This window comes from Oncorhynchus keta, chromosome 18, assembly GCF_023373465.1.
Source record: "Oncorhynchus keta strain PuntledgeMale-10-30-2019 chromosome 18, Oket_V2, whole genome shotgun sequence".
NCBI lineage: Eukaryota > Metazoa > Chordata > Actinopteri > Salmoniformes > Salmonidae > Oncorhynchus > Oncorhynchus keta.
In genome coordinates this window covers 37,340,177-37,366,034 of record NC_068438.1, presented here as the reverse complement: position 1 = coordinate 37,366,034, position 25,858 = coordinate 37,340,177, and the positions used below count along the sequence as shown (strand labels likewise).

General features: G+C 51.6%; 1 protein-coding gene across 1 annotated transcript in view; it reads left to right on the top strand.

The window, feature by feature from the left end:
• The window catches only part of stim1a (stromal interaction molecule 1a), an 85,387-nt gene that overhangs the window by 53,292 nt on the left and 6,237 nt on the right, over window positions 1-25,858 (top strand). The window contains exons 8-11 of the mRNA XM_035792480.2: window positions 18,517-18,694; window positions 19,832-19,999; window positions 22,062-22,162; window positions 22,257-22,489. Of these exons, the coding sequence (XP_035648373.1) occupies window positions 18,517-18,694; window positions 19,832-19,999; window positions 22,062-22,162; window positions 22,257-22,489 (680 nt within the window). The remainder of the gene's footprint in view (window positions 1-18,516; window positions 18,695-19,831; window positions 20,000-22,061; window positions 22,163-22,256; window positions 22,490-25,858) is intronic.

Genomic DNA, 25,858 nt, shown 5'->3' with positions numbered 1-25,858 from the left:
TGTCTGCGCTGAAGTGTGTGTTTGTGTCTGCGCTGAAGTGTGTGTGTGTGTGTGTGGTGTGTCTGCGCTGAAGTGTGTGTGTGTGTCTGCGCTGAAGTGTGTGTGTCTGCGCTGAAGTGTGTGTCTGCGCTGCGCTGAAGTGTGTGTGTGTCTGCGCTGAAGTGTGTGTCTGCGCTGAAGTGTGTGTGTGTCTGCGCTGAAGTGTGTGTGTGTCTGCGCTGAAGTGTGTGTGTGCGCTGAAGTGTGTGTGTGCGCTGAAGTGTGTGTGTCTGCGCTGAAGTGTGTGTGTGTCTGCGCTGAAGTGTGTGTGTGTCTGCGCTGAAGTGTGTGTGTCTGCGCTGAAGTGTGTGTGTGTCTGCGCTGAAGTGTGTGTGTCTGCGCTGAAGTGTGTGTGTCTGCGCTGAAGTGTGTGTGTGCTGCCTGCGCTGAAGTGTGGTGTCTGCCTGCGCTGAAGTGGGTGTCTGCCTGCGCTGAAGTGGGTGTCTGCCTGCGCTGAAGTGTGTGTCTGCCTGCGCTGAAGTGGGTGTCTGCCTGCGCTGCTGCCTGCGCTGAAGTGGGTGTCTGTCTGCGCCGAAGTGGGTGTGTGTCTGCGCCCGAAGTGGGTGTGTGTGCGCCGAAGTGTGTGTGTCGCGCCGAAGTGGGTGTGTGTGCGCTGAAGTGTGTGTGTCTGCGCTGAAGTGTGTGTGTCTGCGCTGGGTGTGTGTGTGTGTGTGTCTGCGCTGAAGTGTGTGTGTGTCTGCGCTGAAGTGTGTGTGTGTGTGTGTCTGCGCTGAAGTGTGTGTGTGTGTGTGTGTCTGCGCTGAAGTGTGTGTGTGTGTGTGTCTGCGCTGGGTGTGTGTGCGCCTGTGTGTGTGTCTGCGCTGAAGTGTGTGTGTGTGTGTGTCTGCGCTGAAGTGTGTGTGTGTGTGTGTCTGCGCTGAAGTGTGTGTCTGCGCTGAAGTGTGTGTGCGCTGAAGTGTGTGTGTGTGTGTCTGCGCTGAAGTGTGTGTGTGTCTGCGCTGAAGTGTGTGTGTGTGTGTGTGTCTGCGCTGAAGTGTGTGTGTGTGTGTCTGCGCTGAAGTGTGTGTCTGCGCTGAAGGTGTGTGTGTGTGTCTGCGCTGAAGTGTGTGTGTGTGTCTGCGCTGAAGTGTGTGTGTGTGTGTGTCTGCGCTGAAGTGTGTGTGTGTGTGTGTGTGTGTCTGCGCTGAAGTGTGTGTGTCTGCGCTGAAGTGTGTGTGTGCGCTGAGAGTGTGTGTGTCCGCGCCTGAAGTGTGTGTCTGCGCTGAAGTGTGTGTGTCTGCGCTGAAGTGTGTGTGTCTGCGCTGAAGTGTGTGTCTGCGCGCTGAAGTGTGTGTGTCTGCGCTGTGTGTGTGTCTGCGCTGAAGTGTGTGTGTCTGCGCTGAAGTGTGTGTGTCTGCGCTGAAGTGTGTGTGTCTGCGCTGAAGTGTGTGTGTCTGCGCTGAAGTGTGTGTGTGCGCTGAAGTGTGTGTCTGCGCTGAAGTGTGTGTGTGTCTGCGCTGAAGTGTGTGTGTGTGTCTGCGCTGAAGTGTGTGTGTGTGCGCTGAAGTGTGTGTGTGTGTCGCGCTGAAGTGTGTGTCCTGCGCTGAAGTGTGTGTGTCTGCGCTGAAGTGTCTGCGCTGAAGTGTGTGTGTCTGCGCTGAAGTGTGTGTCTGCGCTGAAGTGTGTGTGTGTCCGCGCTGAAGTGTGTGTGTGTCTGCGCTGAAGTGTGTGTGTCTGCGCTGAAGTGTGTGTGTGTGAAGTGTGTGTCTGCGCTGAAGTGTGTTTGTGTCTGCGCTGAAGTGTGTGTGTGTGTCCTGCGCTGAAGTGTGTCTGTGTGTCTGCGCTGAAGTGTGTGTCTGCGCTGAAGTGTGTGTGTCTGCGCTGATGTGTGTGTGTGTCTGCGCTGAAGTGTGTGTGTGTCTGCGCTGAAGTGTGTGTGTGTCTGCGCTGAAGTGTGTGTGTGTCTGCGCTGAAGTGTGTGTGTGTCTGCGCTGAAGTGTGTGTGTCTGCGCTGAAGTGCTGCCTGAAGTGTGTGTGTCTGCGCTGAAGTGTGTGTGTGTCTGCGCTGAAGTGTGTCTGCGCTGAAGTGGTGTCTGCCTGCGCTGAAGTGGGTGTCTGCCTGCGCTGAAGTGGGTGTCTGCCTGCGCTGAAGTGTGTGTGTCTGCGCCGTGGGTGTGTGTCTGCGCGAAGTGTGGTGTGTGTCTGCGCCGAAGTGTGTGTGTGTGTGTGTGTGTGTGTGTGTGTGTGTGTGTGTGTGTGTCTGCGCTGAAGTGTGTGTGTGTGTCTGCGCTGGAGTGTGTGTCTGCGCTGAAGTGTGTGTGTCTGCGCTGAAGTGTGTGTCTGCGCTGAAGTGTGTGTGTGTGTGTGTGTGTGTGTCTGCGCTGAAGTGTGTGTGTGTCTGCGCTGAAGTGTGTGTGTGCGCTGTGTGTGTGTGTGTCTGCGCTGAAGTGTGTGTGCGTCTGCGCTGAAGTGTGTGTGCGCCTGAAGTGTGTGTGTGTGTGTCTGCGCTGAAGTGTGTGTCTGCGCCTGAAGTGTGTGTGTGTGTGTCGCGCTGAAGTGTGTGTGTGTGTGTCTGCGCTGAAGTGTGTGTGTGTGTCTGCGCTGGAGTGTGTGTGTGTGTGTCTGTGAAGTGTGTGTCTGCGCTGAAGTGTGTCTGCGCTGAAGTGTGTGTGTGTCTGCGCTGAAGTGTGTGTGTCTGCGCTGAAGTGTGTGTGTGTGTGTCTGCGCTGAAGTGTGTGTGTCTGCGCTGAAGTGTGTGTGTCTGCGCTGAAGTGTGTGTGTCTGAAGTGTGTGTGTCTGCGCTGAAGTGTGTGTGTCTGCGCCTGAAGTGTGTGTGTGTGTGTGTCTGCGCTGAAGTGTGTGTGTGTGTGTGCGCTGCGCTGAAGTGTGTGTGTGTGTCTGCGCTGAAGTGTGTGTGTGTCTGCGCTGAAGTGTGTGTGTGTCTGCGCTGAAGTGTGTGTGTGTGTCTGCGCCCTGAAGTGTGTGTGTGTGTGTCTGCGCTGAAGTGTGTGTGTGTCTGCGCTGAAGTGTGTGTGTGTGTGTCTGCGCTGAAGTGTGTGTGTGTGTCTGCGCTGAAGTGTGTGTGTCTGCGCTGAAGTGTGTGTGTGTCTGCGCTGAAGTGTGTGTGTGTGTGTCTGCGCTGAAGTGTGTGTGTCTGCGCTGAAGTGTGTGTGTCTGCGCTGAAGTGTGTGTGTCGCGAAGTGTGTGTGTCTGCGCTGAAGTGTGTGTGTCTGCGCTGAAGTGTGTGTGTCTGCGCTGAAGTGTGTGTGTCTGCGCTGAAGTGTGTGTGTCTGCGCCTGAAGTGTGTGTGTGTCTGCGCTGAAGTGTGTGTGTGTGCGCTGAAGTGTGTGTGTGCGCCTGAAGTGTGTGTCGCTGAAGTGTGTGTGTCTGCGCTGAAGTGTGTGTGTCTGCGCTGAAGTGTGTGTGTCTGCGCTGAAGTGTGTGTGTCTGCGCTGAAGTGTGTGTCTGCGCTGAAGTGTGTGTGTCTGCGCTGAAGTGTGTGTGTCTGCGCTGAAGTGTGTGTGTCTGCGCTGAAGTGTGTGTGTCTGCGCTGAAGTGTGTGTGTCTGCGCTGAAGTGTGTGTGTCTGCGCTGAAGTGTGTGTGTCTGCGCTGAAGTGTGTGTGTCTGCGCTGAAGTGTGTGTGTCTGCGCTGAAGTGTGTGTGTGTGTGTCTGCGCTGAAGTGTGTGTGTGTGTGTGTGTGTCTGCGCTGAAGTGTGTGTGTGTCTGCGCTGAAGTGTGTGTGTCTGCGCTGAAGTGTGTGTGTCTGCGCTGAAGTGTGTGTCTGCGCTGAAGTGTGTGTGTGTGCGCTGAAGTGTGTGTGTGTGTGTGTCTGCGCTGAAGTGTGTGTGTGTGTGTCTGCGCTGAAGTGTGTGTGTGTGTGTCTGCGCTGAAGTGTGTGTGTGTGTGTCTGCGCTGAAGTGTGTGTGTGTCCGCGCTGAAGTGTGTGTGTGTCTGCGCTGAAGTGTGTGTGTGTGTCTGCGCCTGAAGTGTGTGTGTGTCTGCGCTGAAGTGTGTGTGTGTGTCTGCGCTGAAGTGTGTGTGTGTGTGTCTGCGCTGAAGTGTGTGTGTGTGTGCTGAAGTGTGTGTCTGCGCTGAAGTGTGTGTGTGTGTCTGCGCTGAAGTGTGTGTGTGTGTGTGTGTCTGCGCTGAAGTGTGTGTGTCTGCGCCTGAAGTGTGTGTGTCTGCGCTGAAGTGTGTGTGTGCGCCTGAAGTGTGTGTGTGTCTGCGCTGAAGTGTGTGTGTCTGCGCTGAAGTGTGTGTGTCTGCGCTGAAGTGTGTGTGTGTGTGTCGCTGAAGTGTGTGTGTCTGCGCTGTGTGTGTGTGTCTGCGCTGAAGTGTGTGTGTGTGTGCGCCTGAAGTGTGTGTGTGTGTGCTGCGCTGAAGTGTGTGTGTGTCTGCGCTGAAGTGTGTGTGTGTGTGTCTGCGCTGAAGTGTGTGTGTGTGTGTGTGTGTCTGCGCTGAAGTGTGTGTGTGTGTGTGTGTGTGTCTGCGCTGAAGTGTGTGTGTGTGTGTGTGCGCTGAAGTGTGTGTGTGTGTGTGTGTCTGCGCTGAAGTGTGTGTGTCTGCGCTGAAGTGTGTGTGTCTGCGCTGAAGTGTGTGTGTGTGTGTCTGCGCTGAAGTGTGTGTGTGTGTGTGTGTCTGCGAAGTGTGTGTGTGTGTGTGTGTCTGCGCTGAAGTGTGTGTGTGTGTGAAGTGTGTGTGCGCTGTGTGTGTGTGTGTGTGTGTGCTGAAGTGTGTGTGTGTGCGCTGAAGTGTGTGTGTCTGCGCTGAAGTGTGTGTGTCTGCGCTGAAGTGTGTGTGTGTGCGCTGAAGTGTGTGTGTGTGTGTGTGTCTGCGCTGAAGTGTGTGTGTGTGCGCTGAAGTGTGTGCGCTGAAGTGTGTGTGTGTGTGTGTGTGTGTGTGTGTCTGCGCTGAAGTGTGTGTGTGTCTGCGCCTGAAGTGTGTGTGTGTGTGTGTCTGCGCTGAAGTGTGTGTGTGTGCGCTGCTGCGCTGAAGTGTGTGTGTGTGTGTGCGCTGAAGTGTGTGTGTGTCTGCGCTGAAGTGTGTGTGTGTGTCTGCGCTGAAGTGTGTGTGTGTCTGCGCTGAAGTGTGTGTGTGTGTCTGCGCTGAAGTGTGTGTGTGTCTGCGCTGAAGTGTGTGTCTGCGCTGTGTGTGTGTCTGCGCTGAAGTGTGTGTGTCTGCGCTGAAGTGTGTGTGTCTGCGCTGAAGTGTGTGTGTGTCGCGCTGAAGTGTGTGTGTGTGTCTGCGCTGAAGTGTGTGTGTGTCTGCGCCTGAAGTGTGTGTGTGTCTGCGCTGAAGTGTGTGTGTGTGTGTCTGCGCTGAAGTGTGTGTGTGTGTCTGCGCTGAAGTGTGTGTGTGTGTCTGCGCTGAAGTGTGTGTGTGTGTCTGCGCCTGAAGTGTGTGTGTGTGTGTCTGCGCTGAAGTGTGTGTGTGTGTGTCTGCGCTGAAGTGTGTGTGTGTGTCTGCGCTGAAGTGTGTGTGTGTGTGTCTGCTGAAGTGTGTGTGTGTCTGCGCTGAAGTGTGTGTGTCTGCGTGTGAAGTGTGTGTCTGCGCTGAAGTGTGTGTGTCTGCGCTGAAGTGTGTGTGTGTCTGCGCTGAAGTGTGTGTGTGTGTGTGTGTGTCTGCGCTGAAGTGTGTGTGTGTGTCTGCGCTGAAGTGTGTGTGTGTCTGCGCTGAAGTGTGTGTGTGTCTGCGCTGAAGTGTGTGTGTCTGCGCCTGAAGTGTGTGTGTGTGTCTGCGCTGAAGTGTGTGTGTGTGTGTCTGCGCTGAAGTGTGTGTGTGTGTCTGCGCTGAAGTGTGTGTGTGTGTCTGCGCTGAAGTGTGTGTGTGTCTGCGCTGAAGTGTGTGTGTGTCCGCGCTGAAGTGTGTGTGTGTGTCTGCGCTGAAGTGTGTGTGTGTCTGCGCTGAAGTGTGTGTGTGTCTGCTGAAGTGTGTGTGTGTCTGCGCTGAAGTGTGTGTGTGTGTGTGTGTGCGTCTGCGCTGAAGTGTGTGTGTGTCTGCGCTGAAGTGTGTGTGTGTGTGTCTGCGCTGAAGTGTGTGTGTGTGTGTCTGCGCTGAAGTGTGTGTGTGTCTGCGCTGAAGTGTGTGTGTGTCCGCGCCTGAAGTGTGTGTGTGTCTGCGCTGAAGTGTGTGTGTGTGTGTCTGTGTGTGTGTGTCTGCGCTGAAGTGTGTGTGTGTGTGTCTGCGCTGAAGTGTGTGTGTGTGTGTGTGCGCTGAAGTGTGTGTGTGTCTGCGCTGAAGTGTGTGTGTGTGTGTGTCTGCGCTGAAGTGTGTGTGTGTGTGTGTGCGCTGAAGTGTGTGTGAAGTGTGTCTGCGCTGAAGTGTGTGTGTGTGTGTCTGCGCTGAAGTGTGTGTGAAGTGTGTGTGTCTGCGCTGAAGTGTGTGTGAAGTGTGTGTGTCTGCGCTGAAGTGTGTGTGAAGTGTGTGTCTGCGCTGAAGTGTGTGTGTCTGCGCTGAAGTGTGTGTGTCTGCGCTGAAGTGTGTGTGTGTGTCTGCGCTGAAGTGTGTGTGTGTGTGTGTCTGCGCTGAAGTGTGTGTGTGTGTGCGCTGTGTGTGTGTGTGTGTGTGTGTGTGTGTGTGTGCGCTGAAGTGTGTGTGTGTGTGTGTGTGTGTGTGTGTGTGTGTGTCTGCGCTGAAGTGGTGTGTGTGTGTGGGTGTCTGCGCTGAAGTGGGTGTGTGTGCGCCGAAGTGGGTGTCTGCGCTGAAGTGGGTGTGTGTGCGCTGAAGTGGGTGTGTGTGCGCTGAAGTGTGTGTGTGTGTGTGTGTGCGCTGGTGTGTGTGTGTGTGTCTGCGCTGGTGTGTGTGTGCGCTGGTGTGTGTGTGTGTCTGTGCCTGAAGTGTGTGTGTGTCTGCGCTGAATTGTGTGTCTGCGCTGAAGTGTGTGTGTGTGTGTCTGCGCTGAAGTGTGTGTGTGTCTGCGCTGAAGTGTGTGTGTGTGTCTGTCTGCTGAAGTGTGTGTGTGTCTGCGCTGAAGTGTGTGTGTGTGTCTGTGCTGAAGTGTGTGTGTGTGTGTGTGTGTGTCTGCGCTGAAGTGTGTGTGTGTGTCTGTGCTGAAGTGTGTGTGTGTGTGTGTGTGTGTCTGCGCTGAAGTGTGTGTGTGTGTGTCTGCGCTGAAGTGTGTGTGTGTGCGCCTGAAGTGTGTGTGTGTGTGTCTGCGCTGAAGTGTGTGTGTGTGTGTGCGCGCTGAAGTGTGTGTGTGTGTGTGTGTGTGTGTGTGTGTGTGTCTGCGCTGAAGTGTGTGTGTGTGTCTGCGCTGAAGTGTGTGTGTGTCTGCGCTGAAGTGTGTGTGTCTGCGCTGAAGTGTGTGTGTGTGTTTTTGTGTGTCTGCGCTGAAGTGTGTGTGTGTGCTGAAGTGTGTGTGTGTCTGCGCTGAAGTGTGTGTGTGTGTGTGTCTGCGCTGAAGTGTGTGTGTGTGTCTGCGCTGAAGTGTGTGTGTCTGCGCTGAAGTGTGTGTGTCTGCGCTGAAGTGTGTGTGTCTGCGCTGAAGTGTGTGTGTGTGTGTGCGCTGAAGTGTGTGTGTGTCTGCGCTGAAGTGTGTATGTGTGTCTGCGCTGAAGTGTGTATGTGTGTCTGCGCTGAAGTGTGTATGTGTGTCTGCGCTGAAGTGTGTGTGTGTGTTTTTTGTGTGTGTCTGCGCTGAAGTGTGTGTGTGTGTGTCTGCGCTGAAGTGTGTGTGTGTCTGCGCTGATGTGTGTGTGTGTCTGCGCTGAAGTGTGTGTGTGTCTGCGCTGAAGTGTGTGTGTGTCTGCGCTGAAGTGTGTGTGTCTGCGCTGAAGTGTGTGTGTGTGTCTGCGCTGAAGTGTGTGTGTGTCTGCGCTGAAGTGTGTGTGTGTCTGCGCTGGAGTGTGTGTGTCTGCGCTGGAAGTGTGTGTGTGTGTGTCTGCGTTGAAGTGTGTGTGTCTGCGCTGAAGTGTGTGTGTCTGCGCTGGAAGTGTGTGTGTATGTCCTGCGTTGAAGTGTGTGTGTCTGCGCTGGAGTGTGTGTGTGTCTGCGTTGAAGTGTGTGTGTGTGTGTCTGCGCTGGAGTGTGTGTGTCTGCGCTGGAGTGTGTGTGTGTGTCTGCGCTGAAGTGTGTGTGTGTGTGTGTCTGCGCTGAAGTGTGTGTGTGTGTGTGTCTGCGCTGAAGTGTGTGTGTGTGTGTGTGTGTGTGTGTGTGTGTGTGTCTGCGCTGAAGTGTGTGTGTGTGTGTCTGCGCTGAAGTGGGTGTCTGCGCCGAAGTGGGTGTCTGCGCCGAAGTGGGTGTCTGCGCCCTGAAGTGGGTGTGTGTGTCGCGCTGAAGTGGGTGTGTGTGCGCCCTGGTGTGTGTGTCTGCGCTGAAGTGTGTGTGCGCCTGAAGTGTGTGTGTGCGCTGGTGTGTGTGTGTGTCTGCGCCGGTGTGTGTGTGTGTCTGCGCTGGTGTGTGTGTGTGTCTGCGCTGGTGTGTGTGTGTCTGCGCTGAATTGTGTGTGTGTCTGCGCTGAAGTAAGTGTCTGCGCTGAAGTGTGTGTGTGTGTGTCTGCGCTGAAGTGTGTGTGTGTGTGTCTGCGCTGAAGTGTGTGTGTGTGTCTGTGCTGAAGTGTGTGTGTGTGTGTGTGTGTGTCTGCGCTGAAGTGTGTGTGTGTGTGTGTGTGTCTGCGCTGAAGTGTGTGTGTCTGCGCTGAAGTGTGTGTGTGTGTCTGCGCTGAAGTGTGTGTGTGTGTGTGTCTGCGCTGAAGTGTGTGTGTGTGTGTGTGTCTGCGCTGAAGTGTGTGTGTGTGTGTGTGCGCTGAAGTGCGTGTGTGCGCTGAAGTGTGCGTCTGCGCTGAAGTGTGTGTGTGTGCGTCTGCACTGAAGTGTGTGTGTGTGCTCTGAAGTGTGTGTGTGCGTCTGCGCTGAAGTGTGTGTGTGTGTGTGTGTGTGTGTGTGTGCGCTGGTGTGTGTGTCTGCGCTGAAGTGTGTTTGTGTGTGTGTCTGCGCTGAAGTGTGTGTGTGTCTGCGCTGAAGTGTGTGTGTGTGTGTGTCTGCGCTGAAGTGTGTGTGTGTGTGTGTCTGCGCTGAAGTGTGTGTCTGCGCTGAAGTGTGTGTGTGTGTGTGCGCTGAAGTGTGTGTGTGTGTCTGCGCTGAAGTGTGTGTCTGTTTTGTGTGTGTCTGCGCTGAAGTGTGTGTGTCTGCGCTGTGTGTGTGTGTGTGTCTGCGCTGATGTGTGTGTGTGTCTGCGCTGATGTGTGTGTCTGCGCTGATGTGTGTGTGTGTGTGTGTCTGTGTCTGCGCTGAAGTGTGTGTGTGTGTGTGTCTGCGCTGAAGTGTGTGTGTGTGTGTGTGCGCTGAAGTGCGTGTGTGCGCTGAAGTGTGCGTCTGCGCCTGAAGTGTGTGTGTGTGCGTCTGCACTGAAGTGTGTGTGTGTGTCTGCTCTGAAGTGTGTGTGTGCGTCTGCGCTGAAGTGTGTGTGTGTGTGTGTGTGTGTGTTTGCTGAAGTGTGTGTGTGTCTGCGCTGAAGTGTGTTTGTGTGTGTGTCTGCGCTGAAGTGTGTGTGTGTGCGCTGAAGTGTGTGTGTGTGTGTCTGCGCTGAAGTGTGTGTGTGTGTGTGTCTGCGCTGAAGTGTGTGTGTGTCTGCGCTGAAGTGTGTGTGTGTCTGCGCTGAAGTGTGTGTGTGTGTCTGCGCTGAAGTGTGTGTCTGTTTTTGTGTGTCTGCGCTGAAGTGTGTGTGTGTGCGCTGTGTGTGTGTGTGTGTGTCTGCGCTGATGTGTGTGTGTGTGTGCGCTGATGTGTATGTCTGCGCTGATGTGTGTGTGTGTGTGTGTGTGTGTGTGTATGTCTGCGTTGAAGTGTGTGTGCCTGCGCTGAAGTGTGTGTGTGTGCCTGCGCTGAAGTGTGTGTGTGTGTGCCTGCGCTGAAGTGGGTGCCTGCGCTGAAGTGGGTGTCTGCGCTGAAGTGGGTGTCTGCGCTGAAGTGGGTGTCTGCGCTGAAGTGGGTGTCTGCGCTGAAGTGGGTGTCTGCGCTGAAGTGGGTGTCTGCGCTGAAGTGGGTGTCTGCGCTGAAGTGGGTGTCTGCGCTGAAGTGGGTGTCTGCGCTGAAGTGGGTGTCTGCGCTGAAGTGGGTGTCTGCGCCGAAGTGGGTGTCTGCGCCGAAGTCTGTGTGTGTGTCTGCGCCGAAGTCTGTGTGTGTGTCTGCGCCGAAGTCTGTGTGTGTGTCTGCGCCGAAGTCTGTGTGTGTGTCTGCGCCGAAGTCTGTGTGTGTGTCTGCGCCGAAGTCTGTGTGTGTGTCTGCGCTGAGGTGTGTGTGTGTGTGTGTGTGTGTGTGTGTGTGCTGAAGTGTGTGTCTGCGCTGAAGTGTGTGTCTGCGCTGAAGTGTGTGTCTGCGCTGAAGTGTGTGTGTCTGCGCTGAAGTGTGTGTGTGTGTGCGCTGAAGTTTATATGTGTGTGCGCTGAAGTGTGTGTGTGCGCTGTGTGCGCTGCGCTGATGTGTGTGCGCTGAAGTGTGTGTGTGCGCTCTGAAGTGTGTGTGTGCGTCTGCGCTGAAGTGTGTGTGTGTGTGTGTGTGTGTGCGCTGAAGTGTGTGTGTGTGTCTGCGCTGAAGTGTGTGTGTGTGCGCGCTGAAGTGTGTGTGTGTCTGCGCTGAAGTGGTGTGTGTGTGTGTGTCTGCGCTGAAGTGTGTGTGTGTGTGTGTGTGTGTCTGCGCTGAAGTGTGTGTGTGTCTGCGCTGAAGTGTGTGTGTGTCTGCGCTGAAGTGTGTCTGTTTTTGCCTGAAGTGTGTGTGTCTGCGCTGTGTGTGTGTGTGTGTGTCTGCGCTGATGTGTGTGTCTGCGCTGATGTGTATGTCTGCGCTGATGTGTGTGTGTGTGTGTGTGTGCGTGTGTGTATGCGTTGAAGTGTGTGTGCCTGCGCTGAAGTGTGTGTGTGCCTGCGCTGAAGTGTGTGTGTGTGCCTGCGCTGAAGTGGTGCCTGCGCTGAAGTGGGTGTCTGCGCTGAAGTGGGTGTCTGCGCTGAAGTGGGTGTGTCTGCGCTGAATTAAGTGTCTGCGCTGAAGTGTGTGTGTGTGTGTCTGCGCTGAAGTAATAATAATAATATATAATATATGCCATTTAGCAGACGCTTTTATCCAAAGCGACTTACAGTCATGTGTGCATACATTCTACGTATGGGTGGTCCCGGGGATCGAACCCACTACCCTGGCGTTACAAGCGCCATGCTCTACCAACTGAGCTACAGGACCACCCTCGAAGTGTGTGTGTGTGTGTGTGTCTGCGCTGAAGTGTGTGTGTGTGTCTGTGCTGAAGTGTGTGTGTGTGTGTGTGTGTGTCTGCGCTGAAGTGTGTGTGTGTGTCTGTGCTGAAGTGTGTGTGTGTGTGTGTGTGTGTCTGCGCTGAAGTGTGTGTGTGTGTGTGTCTGCGCTGAAGTGTGTGTGTCTGCGCTGAAGTGTGTGTGTGTGTGTGTCTGCGCTGAAGTGTGTGTGTGTGTGTGTCTCTGCGCTGAAGTGTGTGTGTGTGTGTGTGTGTGTGTGTGTGTGTGTCTGCGCTGAAGTGTGTGTGTGTCTGCGCTGAAGTGTGTGTGTGTCTGCGCTGAAGTGTGTGTGTGTCTGCGCTGAAGTGTGTGTGTCTGCGCTGAAGTGTGTGTGTGTGTGTGTTTTTGTGTGTGTCTGCGCTGAAGTGTGTGTGTGTGCGTGAATGTGTGTGTGTCTGCGCTGAAGTGTGTGTGTGTGTGTGTGTCTGCGCTGATGTGTGTGTGTGTGTGTGTGTGTCTGCGCTGAAGTGTGTGTGTCTGCGCTGGAGTGTGTGTGTCTGCGCTGAAGTGTGTGTGTCTGCGCTGAAGTGTGTGTGTGTGTCTGCGCTGAAGTGTGTATGTGTGTCTGCGCTGAAGTGTGTATGTGTGTCTGCGCTGAAGTGTGTATGTGTGTCTGCGCTGAAGTGTGTATGTGTGTCTGCGCTGAAGTGTGTGTGTGTGTTTTGTGTGTGTCTGCGCTGAAGTGTGTGTGTGTCTGCGCTGAAGTGTGTGTGTCTGCGCTGAAGTGTGTGTGTGTCTGCGCTGAAGTGTGTGTGTGTCTGCGCTGAAGTGTGTGTGTGTCTGCGCTGAAGTGTGTGTGTGTCTGCGCTGAAGTGTGTGTGTGTCTGCGCTGAAGTGTGTGTGTGTCTGCGCTGAAGTGTGTGTGTGTCTGCGCTGGAGTGTGTGTGTGTCTGCGCTGGAGTGTGTGTGTGTGTGTCTGCGTTGAAGTGTGTGTGTCTGCGCTGAAGTGTGTGTGTCTGCGCTGGAGTGTGTGTGTGTATGTCTGCGTTGAAGTGTGTGTGTCTGCGCTGGAGTGTGTGTGTGTCTGCGTTGAAGTGTGTGTGTGTGTGTCTGCGCTGGAGTGTGTGTGTGTCTGCGCTGGAGTGTGTGTGTATGTCTGCGTTGAAGTGTGTGTGTGTCTGCGCTGAAGTGTGTGTGTGTGTGTGTGTGCGCTGGAGTGTGTGTGTGTGTGTGTGTGTGTGTGTGTGTGTGTGTCTGCGCTGAAGTGTGTGTGTGTGTCTGCGCTGAAGTGGGTGTCTGCGCCGAAGTGGGTGTCTGCGCCGAAGTGGGTGTCTGCGCCGAAGTGGGTGTGTGTGCGCCGAAGTGGGTGTGTGTGCGCCGAAGTGGGTGTGTGTGCGCCGAAGTGGGTGTGTGTGCGCCGGTGTGTGTGTGTGTCTGCGCCGGTGTGTGTGTGTGTCTGCGCTGGTGTGTGTGTGTGTCTGCGCTGGTGTGTGTGTGTGTCTGCGCTGAATTGTGTGTGTGTGTCTGCGCTGAAGTAAGTGTCTGCGCTGAAGTGTGTGTGTGTGTGTCTGCGCTGAAGTGTGTGTGTGTGTGTGTCTGCGCTGAAGTGTGTGTGTGTGTCTGTGCTGAAGTGTGTGTGTGTGTGTGTGTCTGCGCTGAAGTGTGTGTGTGTGTGTGTGTGTGTCTGCGCTGAAGTGTGTGTGTCTGCGCTGAAGTGTGTGTGTGTGTCTGCGCTGAAGTGTGTGTGTGTGTGTGTCTGCGCTGAAGTGTGTGTGTGTGTGTGTCTGCGCTGAAGTGTGTGTGTGTGTGTGTGCGCTGAAGTGCGTGTGTGCGCTGAAGTGTGCGTCTGCGCTGAAGTGTGTGTGTGTGCGTCTGCACTGAAGTGTGTGTGTGTGCGTCTGCTCTGAAGTGTGTGTGTGCGTCTGCGCTGAAGTGTGTGTGTGTGTGTGTGTGTGTGTGTGTTTGCGCTGAAGTGTGTGTGTGTCTGCGCTGAAGTGTGTTTGTGTGTGTGTGTCTGCGCTGAAGTGTGTGTGTGTCTGCGCTGAAGTGTGTGTGTGTGTGTGTGTGCGCTGAAGTGTGTGTGTGTGTGTGTGTCTGCGCTGAAGTGTGTGTGTCTGCGCTGAAGTGTGTGTGTGTCTGCGCTGAAGTGTGTGTGTGTGTCTGCGCTGAAGTGTGTGTCTGTTTTTGTGTGTGTCTGCGCTGAAGTGTGTGTGTCTGCGCTGTGTGTGTGTGTGTGTGTCTGCGCTGATGTGTGTGTGTGTCTGCGCTGATGTGTATGTCTGCGCTGATGTGTGTGTGTGTGTGTGTGTGTGTGTGTATGTCTGCGTTGAAGTGTGTGTGCCTGCGCTGAAGTGTGTGTGTGTGCCTGCGCTGAAGTGTGTGTGTGTGTGCCTGCGCTGAAGTGGGTGCCTGCGCTGAAGTGGGTGTCTGCGCTGAAGTGGGTGTCTGCGCTGAAGTGGGTGTCTGCGCTGAAGTGGGTGTCTGCGCTGAAGTGGGTGTCTGCGCTGAAGTGGGTGTCTGCGCTGAAGTGGGTGTCTGCGCTGGAGTGGGTGTCTGCGCTGAAGTGGGTGTCTGCGCTGAAGTGGGTGTCTGCGCTGAAGTGGGTGTCTGCGCCGAAGTGGGTGTCTGCGCCGGGTCTGTGTGTGTGTGTCTGCGCCGAAGTCTGTGTGTGTGTCTGCGCCGAAGTCTGTGTGTGTGTCTGCGCCGAAGTCTGTGTGTGTGTCTGCGCTGAGGTGTGTGTGTGTGTGTGTGTGTGTGTGTGCTGAAGTGTGTGTCTGCGCTGAAGTGTGTGTCTGCGCTGAAGTGTGTGTCTGCGCTGAAGTGTGTGTCTGCGCTGAAGTGTGTGTGTGTCTGCGCTGAAGTGTGTGTGTGTGTGTGCGCTGAAGTTTATATGTGTGTGCGCTGAAGTGTGTGTGTGCGCTGAAGTGTGCGTCTGCGCTGAAGTGTGTGTGTGTGCGTCTGCACTGAAGTGTGTGTGTGTGCGTCTGCTCTGAAGTGTGTGTGTGCGTCTGCGCTGAAGTGTGTGTGTGTGCGTGTGTGTGTGTTTGCGCTGAAGTGTGTGTGTGTGTTTGCGCTGAAGTGTATGTGTGTGTGTGTGTGTGTGTGTGTGTGTGTTTGCGCTGAAGTGTGTGTGTGTGTGTTTGCGCTGAAGTGTGTGTGTGTGTGTGTGTGTGTGTGTGTGTGTGTCTGCGCTGAAGTGTGTGTGTGTGTCTGCGCTGAAGTGTGTGTGTGTGTCTGCGCTGAAGTGTGTGTGTGCGCTGAAGTGTGTGTGTCTGCCCTGAAGTGTGTGCTCACTTGTCAGGACACTGTTGTTCAGAGGAGCTTGCCAACAACACAGCTAACACAATCACTTCACACTGAAGCTGGAAAGACTGCAAACTAGCTGCACCCCATTTCATTTGACCTTTTTTCAATTGACATTTCGTTGTATACAGTGCATACGGTTTATCAAGTGCGCATTCAGAAAATATTCAGACCCCTTCAACTTTTCAAAATTTTATGTTACAGCCTTATTCTAAAATGGATTAAGTAAATGTATTCTCTCATGAATCTACACACAATACCCCATAATGCCAAAGCGAAACAGGTTTTTATACATTTTTGCTGTGGAGATGGGAGAACCTTCCAGTAGGACATCCATCCCTGCAGCACTCCACCAATCAGGCCTTTATGGTAGAGTGGCCAGACAGAAGCCATTCCTCGGTAAAAGGCACATGACAGCCTGCTTGGAGTTTTCTAAAAGGCACCTAAAAGATTCCCAGACTGATAAACAAGATTCTCTGTTCTGATGAAACCAAGATTGAACTTTTTGGCCTGAATGCCAAGTGTCACATCTGGAGGAAACCAGACACAACCATCACCTGGCCAATACCACCCCTACGGTGAAGCTTGTTGGCGGCATCATGCTGTGGGGGGTGTTTTTCAGGGACTGGGAGACTAGTCAGGAGCGTAGGAAAGTTTAATGGAGCAAAGTACAGAGATGCTTGATGAAAACCTGCTCAGGCCCTCAGACTGGGGTGAAGGTTCATCTTCCAACAGGACAGCGCAGGAATGGCTTCGGGACAAGTCTCAATGTCCTTGAGTGGCCCAGCCAGCGTCTGGACTTGAACCCGATCAAACATCTCTGGAGAGACCTAAAAATAGCTGTGCAGCGACGCTCCCCATCCAACCTGACAGAGCTTGAGAGGATCTGCAGAGAAGAATGGAAGAAACTCCTCAAATACAGGCTGTCATGTGACATGTGACTCTCCGAATGCAGTGTATCCATAATAATGATGCCAGCTGATCCATAATTTAGACAGGCAGCGTTTCCAAGCCAGTCTGTCCCGTCTCCACTCCCGAAACTTTCATTACTATGGGACAGCTGGAGATCAAATTTGAATATTACAACAATGTTGCAAATGCCGGAGAGACAGACAAAGGTTTACACAAATCTCTGCTGTTGAAAAAGAAATGTTAGTCTAAAAGAAATGTGAGATAATGTCTAGATGCATTTTAAAGTGGACATCAAGTGTATAAATTGCCTTGCTGGGCTGATGAGACGGTGGATTCCGCAGTCAGATGGAAATAGGCATTTTAACATCATATATTTAGCTTGCGGTAACTTGTGGAATAGACACTGGATGGAATGTGGTTTTAACCAATCAGCATTCAGGATTAGACCCACCTGTTGTATAAACAGATATATATATCTCCACATTCTGCTGCTGCTGCTCATTTTCCAGTTGCTCATAAATGACATTGATTTAAAACTAGTCTCACTCGTAGGAATGCTATTCATGCAAATCTATATCAGCCCAGTTACAGCCTGGAGGTACTGAGCCGGTCCTGCATATAGGCTTTGATGATGATCTCTTGTACAGTACAGTACGTAAGTCCTTTGTTGGACAGTGCAGTGGGGCTGAGTGTCTGCATGGGTCTTCTCTCAGTGGAGTGCCTGCCTGCTCTGCCGTTGTTGCTGCTGTGGCTAGTGAATGGTAGAGGTCAGGGTTGAGAACATTAGTGGGAGGGCCCACTGCCCACATTTTCCATCCTCAGACCCCAGGATCACCTTTCACTGTTGCCTAGCTACCCATCATTCCAGCCAACAGATGTTTCTTCTCCATGATCAGTCTGGATTTGCCTCCCTCCCTCCCTCCCTCCCTCCCTCCCTCCCTCCCTCCCTCCCTCCCTGACAATTTCTAGAATGTGCAACACATTCTGACCATTCTGATTGGTCCCAGAAACGAATGGGTTGGGCCAGAGCCAATCTACATGATCATGTTGTCAACTTTGATACTCTTGTTAGATTTGTTAGGCTACGCTGATGAATTTTTGCATAACACTCCCCTCATTTTGAAATGAAGTCACACAAACAACATGTAGGATGTCAGATTCAGACAATGTATGAAATACAGCAGCATAATTACATTCGGGTGATTCGTCAGGCTACTCTTGACTGCAGCTCGGCCACCTCTACCTCTGGTGGGAGGAGGCTGCTCTCTGGTGGTGTAAAACAGCCTTCTCTCAACCCACACCCAGTAAAACCTGTTATCACTCTTACTGATTGTTTTTGTAACGTGTGCGGATACTCTACTCCATGGATTCAGGTTAGTTTATATCAATTGAAATTCTGTTAATTTCAATACACCAATTCTAATCAGGTATTGATCATCTCAAATATATGATGTGATTTCTTTAAAACACAGCAGGCTAGGTTGTATACAAGCTGAAGCAGTCTCCCTGTGGATCACGTGAATATCTACAGTTCTAGCTCTCCCTGGGGGCCCTCTGTGTTTTGAACCGTGGTCTTGTGACAGACCTCACAAGATAGTGAGACGTGACACTGTACTAGCCCAGCATGACAAAGCCAGCCATCCCACAAATGGACTCTGTTGGTCTAAATAAAGTCATGTTTGAGGCGCTGGGGACCACATGTTTATGATGGTTATACAGTACATTCCCATTCTACTGTGGCAGAAGAAGAGCACCATAATCCCAACACAGAAAGGCTATGGAGTACTGGGCTCTGTCACAACTGGGTCTCTCATTCCTTGGATGTCCAAGCCTTGATGTCATTCAGCACACTGACAGCTGCCCTCTGCCCTCTACACGTTAGCTATTGTTTTCAGCCACATACTGTAAGATGCAAGCCCCTCATTTTATCGTTACACACAGTCACTTACATACTTAACTGCTGGGCTGATGCAGCCGCATACATACTTAACTGCTGGGCTGATGCAGCCGCATACTTAACTGCTGGGCTGATGCAGCCGCATACTTAACTGCTGGGCTGGTGCAGCCGCATACTTAACTGCTGGGCTGGTGCAGCCGCATACTTAACTGCTGAGCTGGTGCAGCCGCATACTTAACTGCTGGGCTGGTGCAGCCGCATACTTAACTGCTGGGCTGGTGCAGCCGCATACTTAACTGCTGAGCTGGTGCAGCCGCATACTTAACTGCTGGGCTGGTGCAGCCGCATACTTAACTGCTGAGCTGATGCAGCCGCATACTTAACTGCTGAGCTGGTGCAGCCGCATACTTAACTGCTGGGCTGGTGCAGCCGCATACTTAACTGCTGGGCTGGTGCAGCCGCATACTTAACTGCTGGGCTGGTGCAGCCGCATACTTAACTGCTGGGCTGGTGCAAAGCCACATACTTAACTGCTGGGCTGGTGTTAAGCCACATGGCATTGTCTACAGAGTGAGTAGACTCTCTCTCTTGACTGCGTGATCTGTGATCTCCATTGCTTTACTTCCACTGAATAATGCATTTAAGTTATTTTGTAGTTTTTCATGAATGACTGTTCAGTTGTGTGTGTGTGTGAAATGTCAAGGAAGCGTGGAAATTCCTGTGATAGGCTTACAAACTAGTGCTGTTTGATGTAGTTACAAAGCAACAGGCTGCTGGAGTACTTCCACTACTGTAGCTAGCTCTTGAAACTGGACCCTGCCTGGAAAACAAACCATTTCTTTGTCTGCCTGGGGAATCTCAACTACATTTAGCATATAAATCAGAGGACGACAGAGACTCCTAGCGCTCCAGTGATGGATACCTGGCTTCCTTGGGCTCTATAGTGGTCAGTCTTTATAGCCAGGAGCATCGAGGTCCGAGGACAGCTGGTTGGAGGATGCTATGTGGACATGCCAGTCTCCATGGCATCTAGTAGTAAAAAGATACAGGCACTTCTATTGTTTTCCCCTGTTATTGCTGAGTCACGGATTACTAGCACCTGTAACAAGACCCTAGAATGCTTCCTGGTCCGGCAATGTGATCAGGAAAAGAACAGATTACATCTCATGCTTTTCCTTGTCTGATTATTTCTCTCTCTTGCTCACTCACACTCACTCTCTCTTTCTCTCTCTCTCTCCCTCCCCCAGGCTGCAGATAGCCCAGGAGGAGCACCGTACGGTGGAGGTGGAGAAGGTGAACCTGGAACAGAAGCTGAGGGATGAGATTAACTGTGCCAAGCAGGAGGCCCAGCGGTTGAAGGAGCTCCGTGAGGGCACCGAGAACGAGCTGAGTCGGCAGAAATATGCCGAGGAGGAGCTCGACCAGGTACTGGACTATGCCACTTTGGAGAGGGACGGGTGGAGAACCAATGCAGGTGGACGAGGGGGAATTAGTCTAGTGGGATACTTTTTGAGAGACGAGGTGTGGTTGAGGCCAGTAACAGAAACCTGTAGAGTAAAGCCCGAGAGGAGTGACACTCCGACTGACTGAACCCTGTTAACCAGTCTATATTCTAGGGAACCAGCTATATATTTAGATGGATTAGGTGCCAAATGCGATCAGTAGGCATAACTCCCACTCAGCGCTCAGGAAAGGAAGCAGGGGTCGGCCCACACAAGGCAGGTGAGCAGAGGGCTCATGTTGTGTACTCTCATCAATCTGCTACTATCACTATGGTCTCCTGAGAACACTGTAGTCTGAGGAAGCAATAGTCACTCCTTTATCTGATTTCAGTTCTCAATATATGACTAGAGAAAGGGCCTGAGATAGCTCCCTCTTTTTAGTCTTTTTTTAGCATGCATGCCTAGGAAAGGATGTTTTTTATTTGGCCTACTTCCTGCAAAATATTCTTATTCTGTTTTCACATAATCAGCCAGAGAATATTTTGAATCGAACTCTGAATGCTTTCATATGACATAACAATTAGATTCACAGCTCCTGACTGCAGGTCCCATTGCACCATACCCAAAACCATGGCCTAGTTCAGAGGATTTGGAATGCTCATTTCATCTGGAGGGTTTCTCTGGAGGTTGGTTCTCTTGTTGTCTTGTCCCAGTGGAGGTCAAACCAGGTCAGCCCTTGTGCCTGCCTGATCAGACAGGCCCTGATCAGGCCTTGCAGGCCCTCTGCTCCCCTGGCTGGCCCAGTGCTGCTCCATTAAGGCTTGGCAGTGATTGAGTCTAAGGGCGGCTGGGTGGCTCTGGGCTCATTTGCACAGCGCTTAATGAGGCTTTCAGGAGACAAAGAGCGCTAGCATTCACGAGCCAATGAGATCACGTTTCCCTCTCCCATCTCCACATCAGAGAGACTTGTCACAGTGTTGGAATGACACATTTGTCCTGAATACTCAACCTGTGTGTTGGACCTTAAAGTGTGGACTTTGGTGTGTTCCTTTCGCTGCCGTATTGAGTCAATAAGAAGTTATGTGCTGTATGTTGACTTTGTATGTATGTGTGTGTGCAGGTGCGCATGGCCCTCAAGAAGGCAGAGAAGGAGCTGGAGTCTCGCTGCAGCTGGTCCCCACCAGAGTCCCTCCAGAAGTGGCTGCAGCTCACCCATGAGGTGGAGGTGCAGTACTACAACATCAAGAAGCAGAACGCTGAGAAGCAGCTACTGGTGGCAAAAGAAGGGGTGAGATGCCACAGGACTGTGTATACCGCCACAGGACTGTGTATACCGCCACAGGACTGTGTATACCGCCCGAGGGCTGTGTATACCGCCCGAGGGCTGTGTATACCGCCCGAGGGCTGTGTATACCGCCCGAGGGCTGTGTATACCGCCACAGGGCTGTGTATACCGCCACAGGGCTGTGTATACCGCCACAGGGCTGTGTATACCGCCACAGGGCTGTGTATACCGCCACAGGGCTGTGTATACCGCCACAGGGCTGTGTATACCGCCACAGGGCTGTGTATACCGCCACAGGGCTGTGTATACCGCCACAGGGCTGTGTATACCGCCACAGGGCTGTGTATACCGCCACAGGGCTGGATGCAGTGCATTCGAAAAGTATTCAGACCCCCTGACTTTTTCCACATTCTGTTACGTTACAGCTTTATTCTAAAATAGATTAAATTGTTTTTCCCCCCTCATCAATCTAAATACAATACCCCATAATGACAAAGCAGGAACAGGTTTTATACATTTTGGCAAATGTATTAAATTAAAATAAATATCACATTTACATAAATATTCAGACCCTTTACTCAGTACTTTGAAGCACCATTGGTAGGGATTTACAGCCTTGAGTCTTGGGTATGACGCTACAAGCTTGGCACACCTGTATTTGGGGAGTTTCTTCCATTCTTCTCTGCAGATCTATCAGGTTGGATGAGGAGGGTCGCTGCACAGCTATTTTCACTTATCTCCAGAGATGTTCAAGTTTGGGCTCTAGCTGGGCCACTCAAGGACAATTCAGAATCTTGTCCCGAAGCCATTCCTGTGTTGTCTTGGCTGTGTGCTTAGTGTCGTTGTCCTATTGGAAGGTGAACCTTTTCCCCAGTCTGAGGTCCTGAGCGCTCTGGAGCAGGTTTTCATCAAGGCTCTCTCTGTACTTTGCTCCGTTCATCTTTCCCTTGATCCTAACTTGTCTCCCAGTCCCTGCCGCTGAAAAACATCTCCACAGCATGATGCCACCACCATGCTTCACTGTAGGGATGGTGCCAAGTTTCCTCCAGATGTGACGCTTGCCATTCAGGCCAAAGAGTTCAATCCTGGGGTTCATCAGAAAAAGAGAATCTTGTTTCTCATGGTCTGAGTCCTTTAGGTGCTTTTTGTGAAACGGGCTGTCATGTGCCTTTTACTGAGGAATGGCTTCTGTCTGGCCACTCTACCATAAAGGCCTGATTGGTGGAGTGCTGCAGAGATGGTTGTCCTTCTGGAAGTCTCTCCCATCTCCACAGAGGAACTCTAGAGCTCTGTCAGAGTGACCATCGGATCCTTGGTCACCTCCCTGACCAAGGCCCTTCTCCCCCGATTGCTTAGTTTGTCCAGGTGGCCAGCTCTAGGAACAGTCTTGGTGGTTCCAAACTTCATCCATTTAAGAATGATGGAGGCCACTGTGATCTTCAGGACCTTCAATGCTGCAGAAATGTTTTGGTACCCTTCCCCAGATCTGTGCTTCGACACAATCTTGTCTCGGAGTTCTGCTGACATTTCGTTCAACCTCATGGCTTGGTTTTTGCTTTGACATGCGGGACCTTTTTATAGACTGGTGTGTGTGTGCTTTTCCAAATCATGTCCAATCATTTGAATTTACCACAGGTGGACCCCAATTAAGTTTTAGAAACATCTGAAGGATGATCAATGGAAACAGGATGCACCTGAGCTCAATTTCAAGTCTCATAGCAAAGGGTCTGAATATTTATGTAAATAATAAGGTATTTTTGTTTATATTTAATAATTTTCCAACATTTTGTAAAAACCTGTTCTCTTTCTCATTATGGGGTATTGTGTGTAGCTTGAGGGGGAAAAATATATTTAATCCATTTAGAATACGGTTGTAACAATGTGGAAAAGGGGAAGGGGCTTGAATACTTCCCAAATGCACTGAATACAGTATGGGGACTAGATATACCATATGAGTAGGGCCAGGAGATTTCTCTGGCAATGTGAGCAGGAGAAACTCTGGACCCTTAGTGTGACAGAGTTGACAGATCCTGGGAGTAATGTTTCATCGTGTTTGTGACTGCAGGCAGAGAAGATCAAGAAGAAGAGAAACACCATCTTTGGGACCTTCCATGTGGCACACAGCTCCTGTCTGGACAATGTGGATCACCAAATTCTGACAGCCAAGTGAGTTTAATTACAGAGAGTATTTTGGGATTTGTCTAAAGCCAATATCTCCTATATCTATATTCCTCTGCCCCCTCCTCTCCTCCGAATCCAGACAAGCCCTGGGTGAGGTGACTGCTGCTCTGAGGGAGAGGCTACACCGCTGGCAGCAGATTGAGATTCTGACTGGGTTCACCATCGTCAATAACCCTGGGCTCTCCTCCCTGGCCTCCACCCTGAACCTTGACCCCAGCCTCATGGGTGGCCGGGCCACACCCCAGCACTTCGTTATGTCTGATGACATGGACGACATGGACGAGGACATCATATCGCCCGGTACTCTGCAATGTAAGGGCTGGTCCGACTCCCTCGGCCCCACTGTGGGACTCTGTAGCAAAAGACCTCCTAAATACACCAAGGGCCTTCTGGGGAAATCCAAAAGTCAACCCTCATATGAAAATTAGCATACAGACACAAAATATTATCATTATAAACGTTATTATCATTATAAATAATATTGTCATTATCTCAATTTATTAAAATGAGCAGCCCGGTTTGTGAAGGGATTCGGAGTGTTTGTCTGGGTTGTTTTGTCTGTGATTGAGTGTCCCACAGTGAGAGTCCCACAGTGGACCCCAGGAAGCATAGCTGCTGCTTTCACATCAGCTCATGGGGATCCTAATAAAATACCCCAAAACGTGTTCTGTGTTTGCAAATCTGTAATGTATGAATTGTAATTTCAATTATTAATATATATATATATTTTTAGACATATTTTCAGTTGGTTGGGGTGTTTTTATATTCTCTCATTTTGGAAATGAGTGCCTCGATTTATGGGAATTTCACTTCTGGGATGGCGTGTAAGACGAGAACAAGGTGGCCAATGTTGATATCCATTGCTGTGGAAATTGAACCTCTGAAGAAATACATACTTCATGACACCAAATCTTTGTGCTGATCTATTTTTAGCAGTCGTCTCCTAGTCTGACCAATGGAAGGTGCTGTTTGGACAAGGCTGAAATGAAGGACTGAACATGAAGTAATAGTATGCAATATGAAAGGCCATTGTCCTCCTATAAGCTTCATAAGGTTTATCTTTGATCTAGACCTATTTGGGTAAGAGGAAGGCAGTGATGCATGCACTCAATTAAAAGTCTCTCTTGTTGTGCTGCCTGCAAGATAATAGAGTTTTCTCTCGTTACATAGAGCCTTGCATTCTATTGTTGTCAAGTCATTTCCCTGGGGTACACATTTATCACCTTGTTTCAGCCACTAAGGAATTACATACTCAGGGTTTCTTCTTTTGAAATGCAGTATTACAGCTTTTATTAACCAGTTACGATGTCAAAGGGAGTAATGATGCGAACAACATACTTTAGTTCTTATTTCTAGTCCTTGTCTTGGTAACAAATGTATTATATTTAATGGAACATGTTTATTGACTTAACAGGTCAACATTGTGTTCTATGGTATCCTGGTAACCAGCTCTACTGGGAAGTAACTGGGTTTTGATTATAGCAGACCTAGAGAGAAGGGCTGATACTAACTGCAGCGGTAAGCTGAGCTCTAGTTCTGCAGTCTCCTTCTAGACCTCTGTCACTGCAGGCCTCTAGTAAGTCTTCTAATCCACATTAATAACGTCCCCTCCTCCCTCACTACCCCTCTCCCTCCACCAACACTTCTCTTTGGCTGCGGCGGCCGTTCGTGTCTCTGGTCGACCCCCAGACACCAATTGGCTCAAGAACCAGCGAGCAAGTGGTCTGTGGGTTCGGACAGCCAGTCTCTCAGGAAATACTCTGGTTGGCCTGTTGGCTACCCCTCATCCTGACCTCAACCCTCCCTCCCTCTATCTCCTAAAGTCACCCACCCCTCTCAAAACCGCAGAGCACATACTATAACACTATGGGCAAGGTCTGTAGATGGATATAGCTGTAATACTCTGTCCTGGGACAGGGCCTGTAGATGGATATAGCTGTAATACTCTGTCCTGGGACAGGGCCTGTAGATGGATATAGCTGTAACACTCTGTCCTGGGACAGGGCCTGTAGATGGATATAGCTGTAACACTCTGGCCTGGGACAGGGCCTGTAGATGGATATAGCTGTAACACTCTGGCCTGGGACAGGGCCTGTAGATGGATATAGCTGTAACACTCTGGCCTGGGACAGGGCCTGTAGATGGATTTAGCTGTAACACTCTGTCCTGGGACAGGGCCTGTAGATAGATATAGCTGTAACACTCTGGCCTGGGACAGGGCCTGTAGATGGATATAGCTGTAACACTGTCCTGGGACATGGCCTGTAGATGGATATAGCTGTAACACTCTGGCCTGGGACAGGGCCTGTAGATGGATATAGCTGTAACACTGTCCTGGGACAGGGCCTGTAGATGGATATAGCTGTAACACTGGCCTGGGACAGGGCCTGTAGATGGATATAGCTGTAACACTCTGGCCTGGAACAGGGCCTGTAGATGGATATAGCTGTAACTCTGGCCTGGGGCAGGGCCTGTAGATGGATATAGCTGTAACACTCTGGCCTGGGACAGGGCCTGTAGATGGATATAGCTGTAACACTGTCCTGGGACAGGGCCTGTAGATGGATATAGCTGTAACACTCTGGCCTGGGACAGGGCCTATAGATGGATATAGCTGTAACACTCTGGCCTGGGACAGGGCCTGTAGATGGATATAGCTGTAACACTGTCCTGGGACAGGGCCTGTAGATGGATATAGCTGTAACACTCTGGCCTGGGACAGGGCCTGTAGATGGATATAGCTGTAACACTGTCCTGGGACAGGGCCTATAGATGGATATAGCTGTAACACTCTGGCCTGGGACAGGGCCTGTAGATGGATATAGCTGTAACACTGTCCTGGGACAGGGCCTGTAGATGGATATAGCTGTAACTCTGGCCTGGAACAGGGCCTGTAGATGGATATAGCTGTAACTCTGGCCTGGGACAGGGCCTGTAGATGGATATAGCTGTAACACTGTCCTGGGACAGGGCCTGTAGATGGATATAGCTGTAACACTCTGGCCTGGAACAGGGCCTGTAGATGGATATAGCTGTAACACTGGCCTGGGACAGGGCCTGTAGATGGATATAGCTGTAACACTCTGGCCTGGAACAGGGCCTGTAGATGGATATAGCTGTAACTCTGGCCTGGGACAGGGCCTGTAGATGGATATAGCTGTAACACTGTCCTGGGACAGGGCCTGTAGATGGATATAGCTGTAACACTCTGGCCTGGGACAGGGCCTGTAGATTGATATAGCTGTAACACTCTGGCCTGGGACAGGGCCTGTAGATGGATATAGCTGTAACACTGTCCTGGGACAGGGCCTGTAGATGGATATAGCTGTAACACTCTGGCCTGGGACAGGGCCTGTAGATGGATATAGCTGTAACACTGTCCTGGGACAGGGCCTATAGATGGATATAGCTGTAATACTCTGGCCTGGGACAGGGCCTGTAGATGGATATAGCTGTAACACTGTCCTGGGACAGGGCCTGTAGATGGATATAGCTGTAACACTCTGGCCTGGGACAGGGCCTGTAGATGGATATAGCTGTAACACTGTCCTGGGACAGGGCCTGTAGATGGATATAGCTGTAGTACTCTGGCCTGGGACAGGGCCTGTAGATGGATATAGCTGTAACACTGGCCTGGGACAGGGCCTGTAGATGGATATAGCTGTAACACTCTGGCCTGGA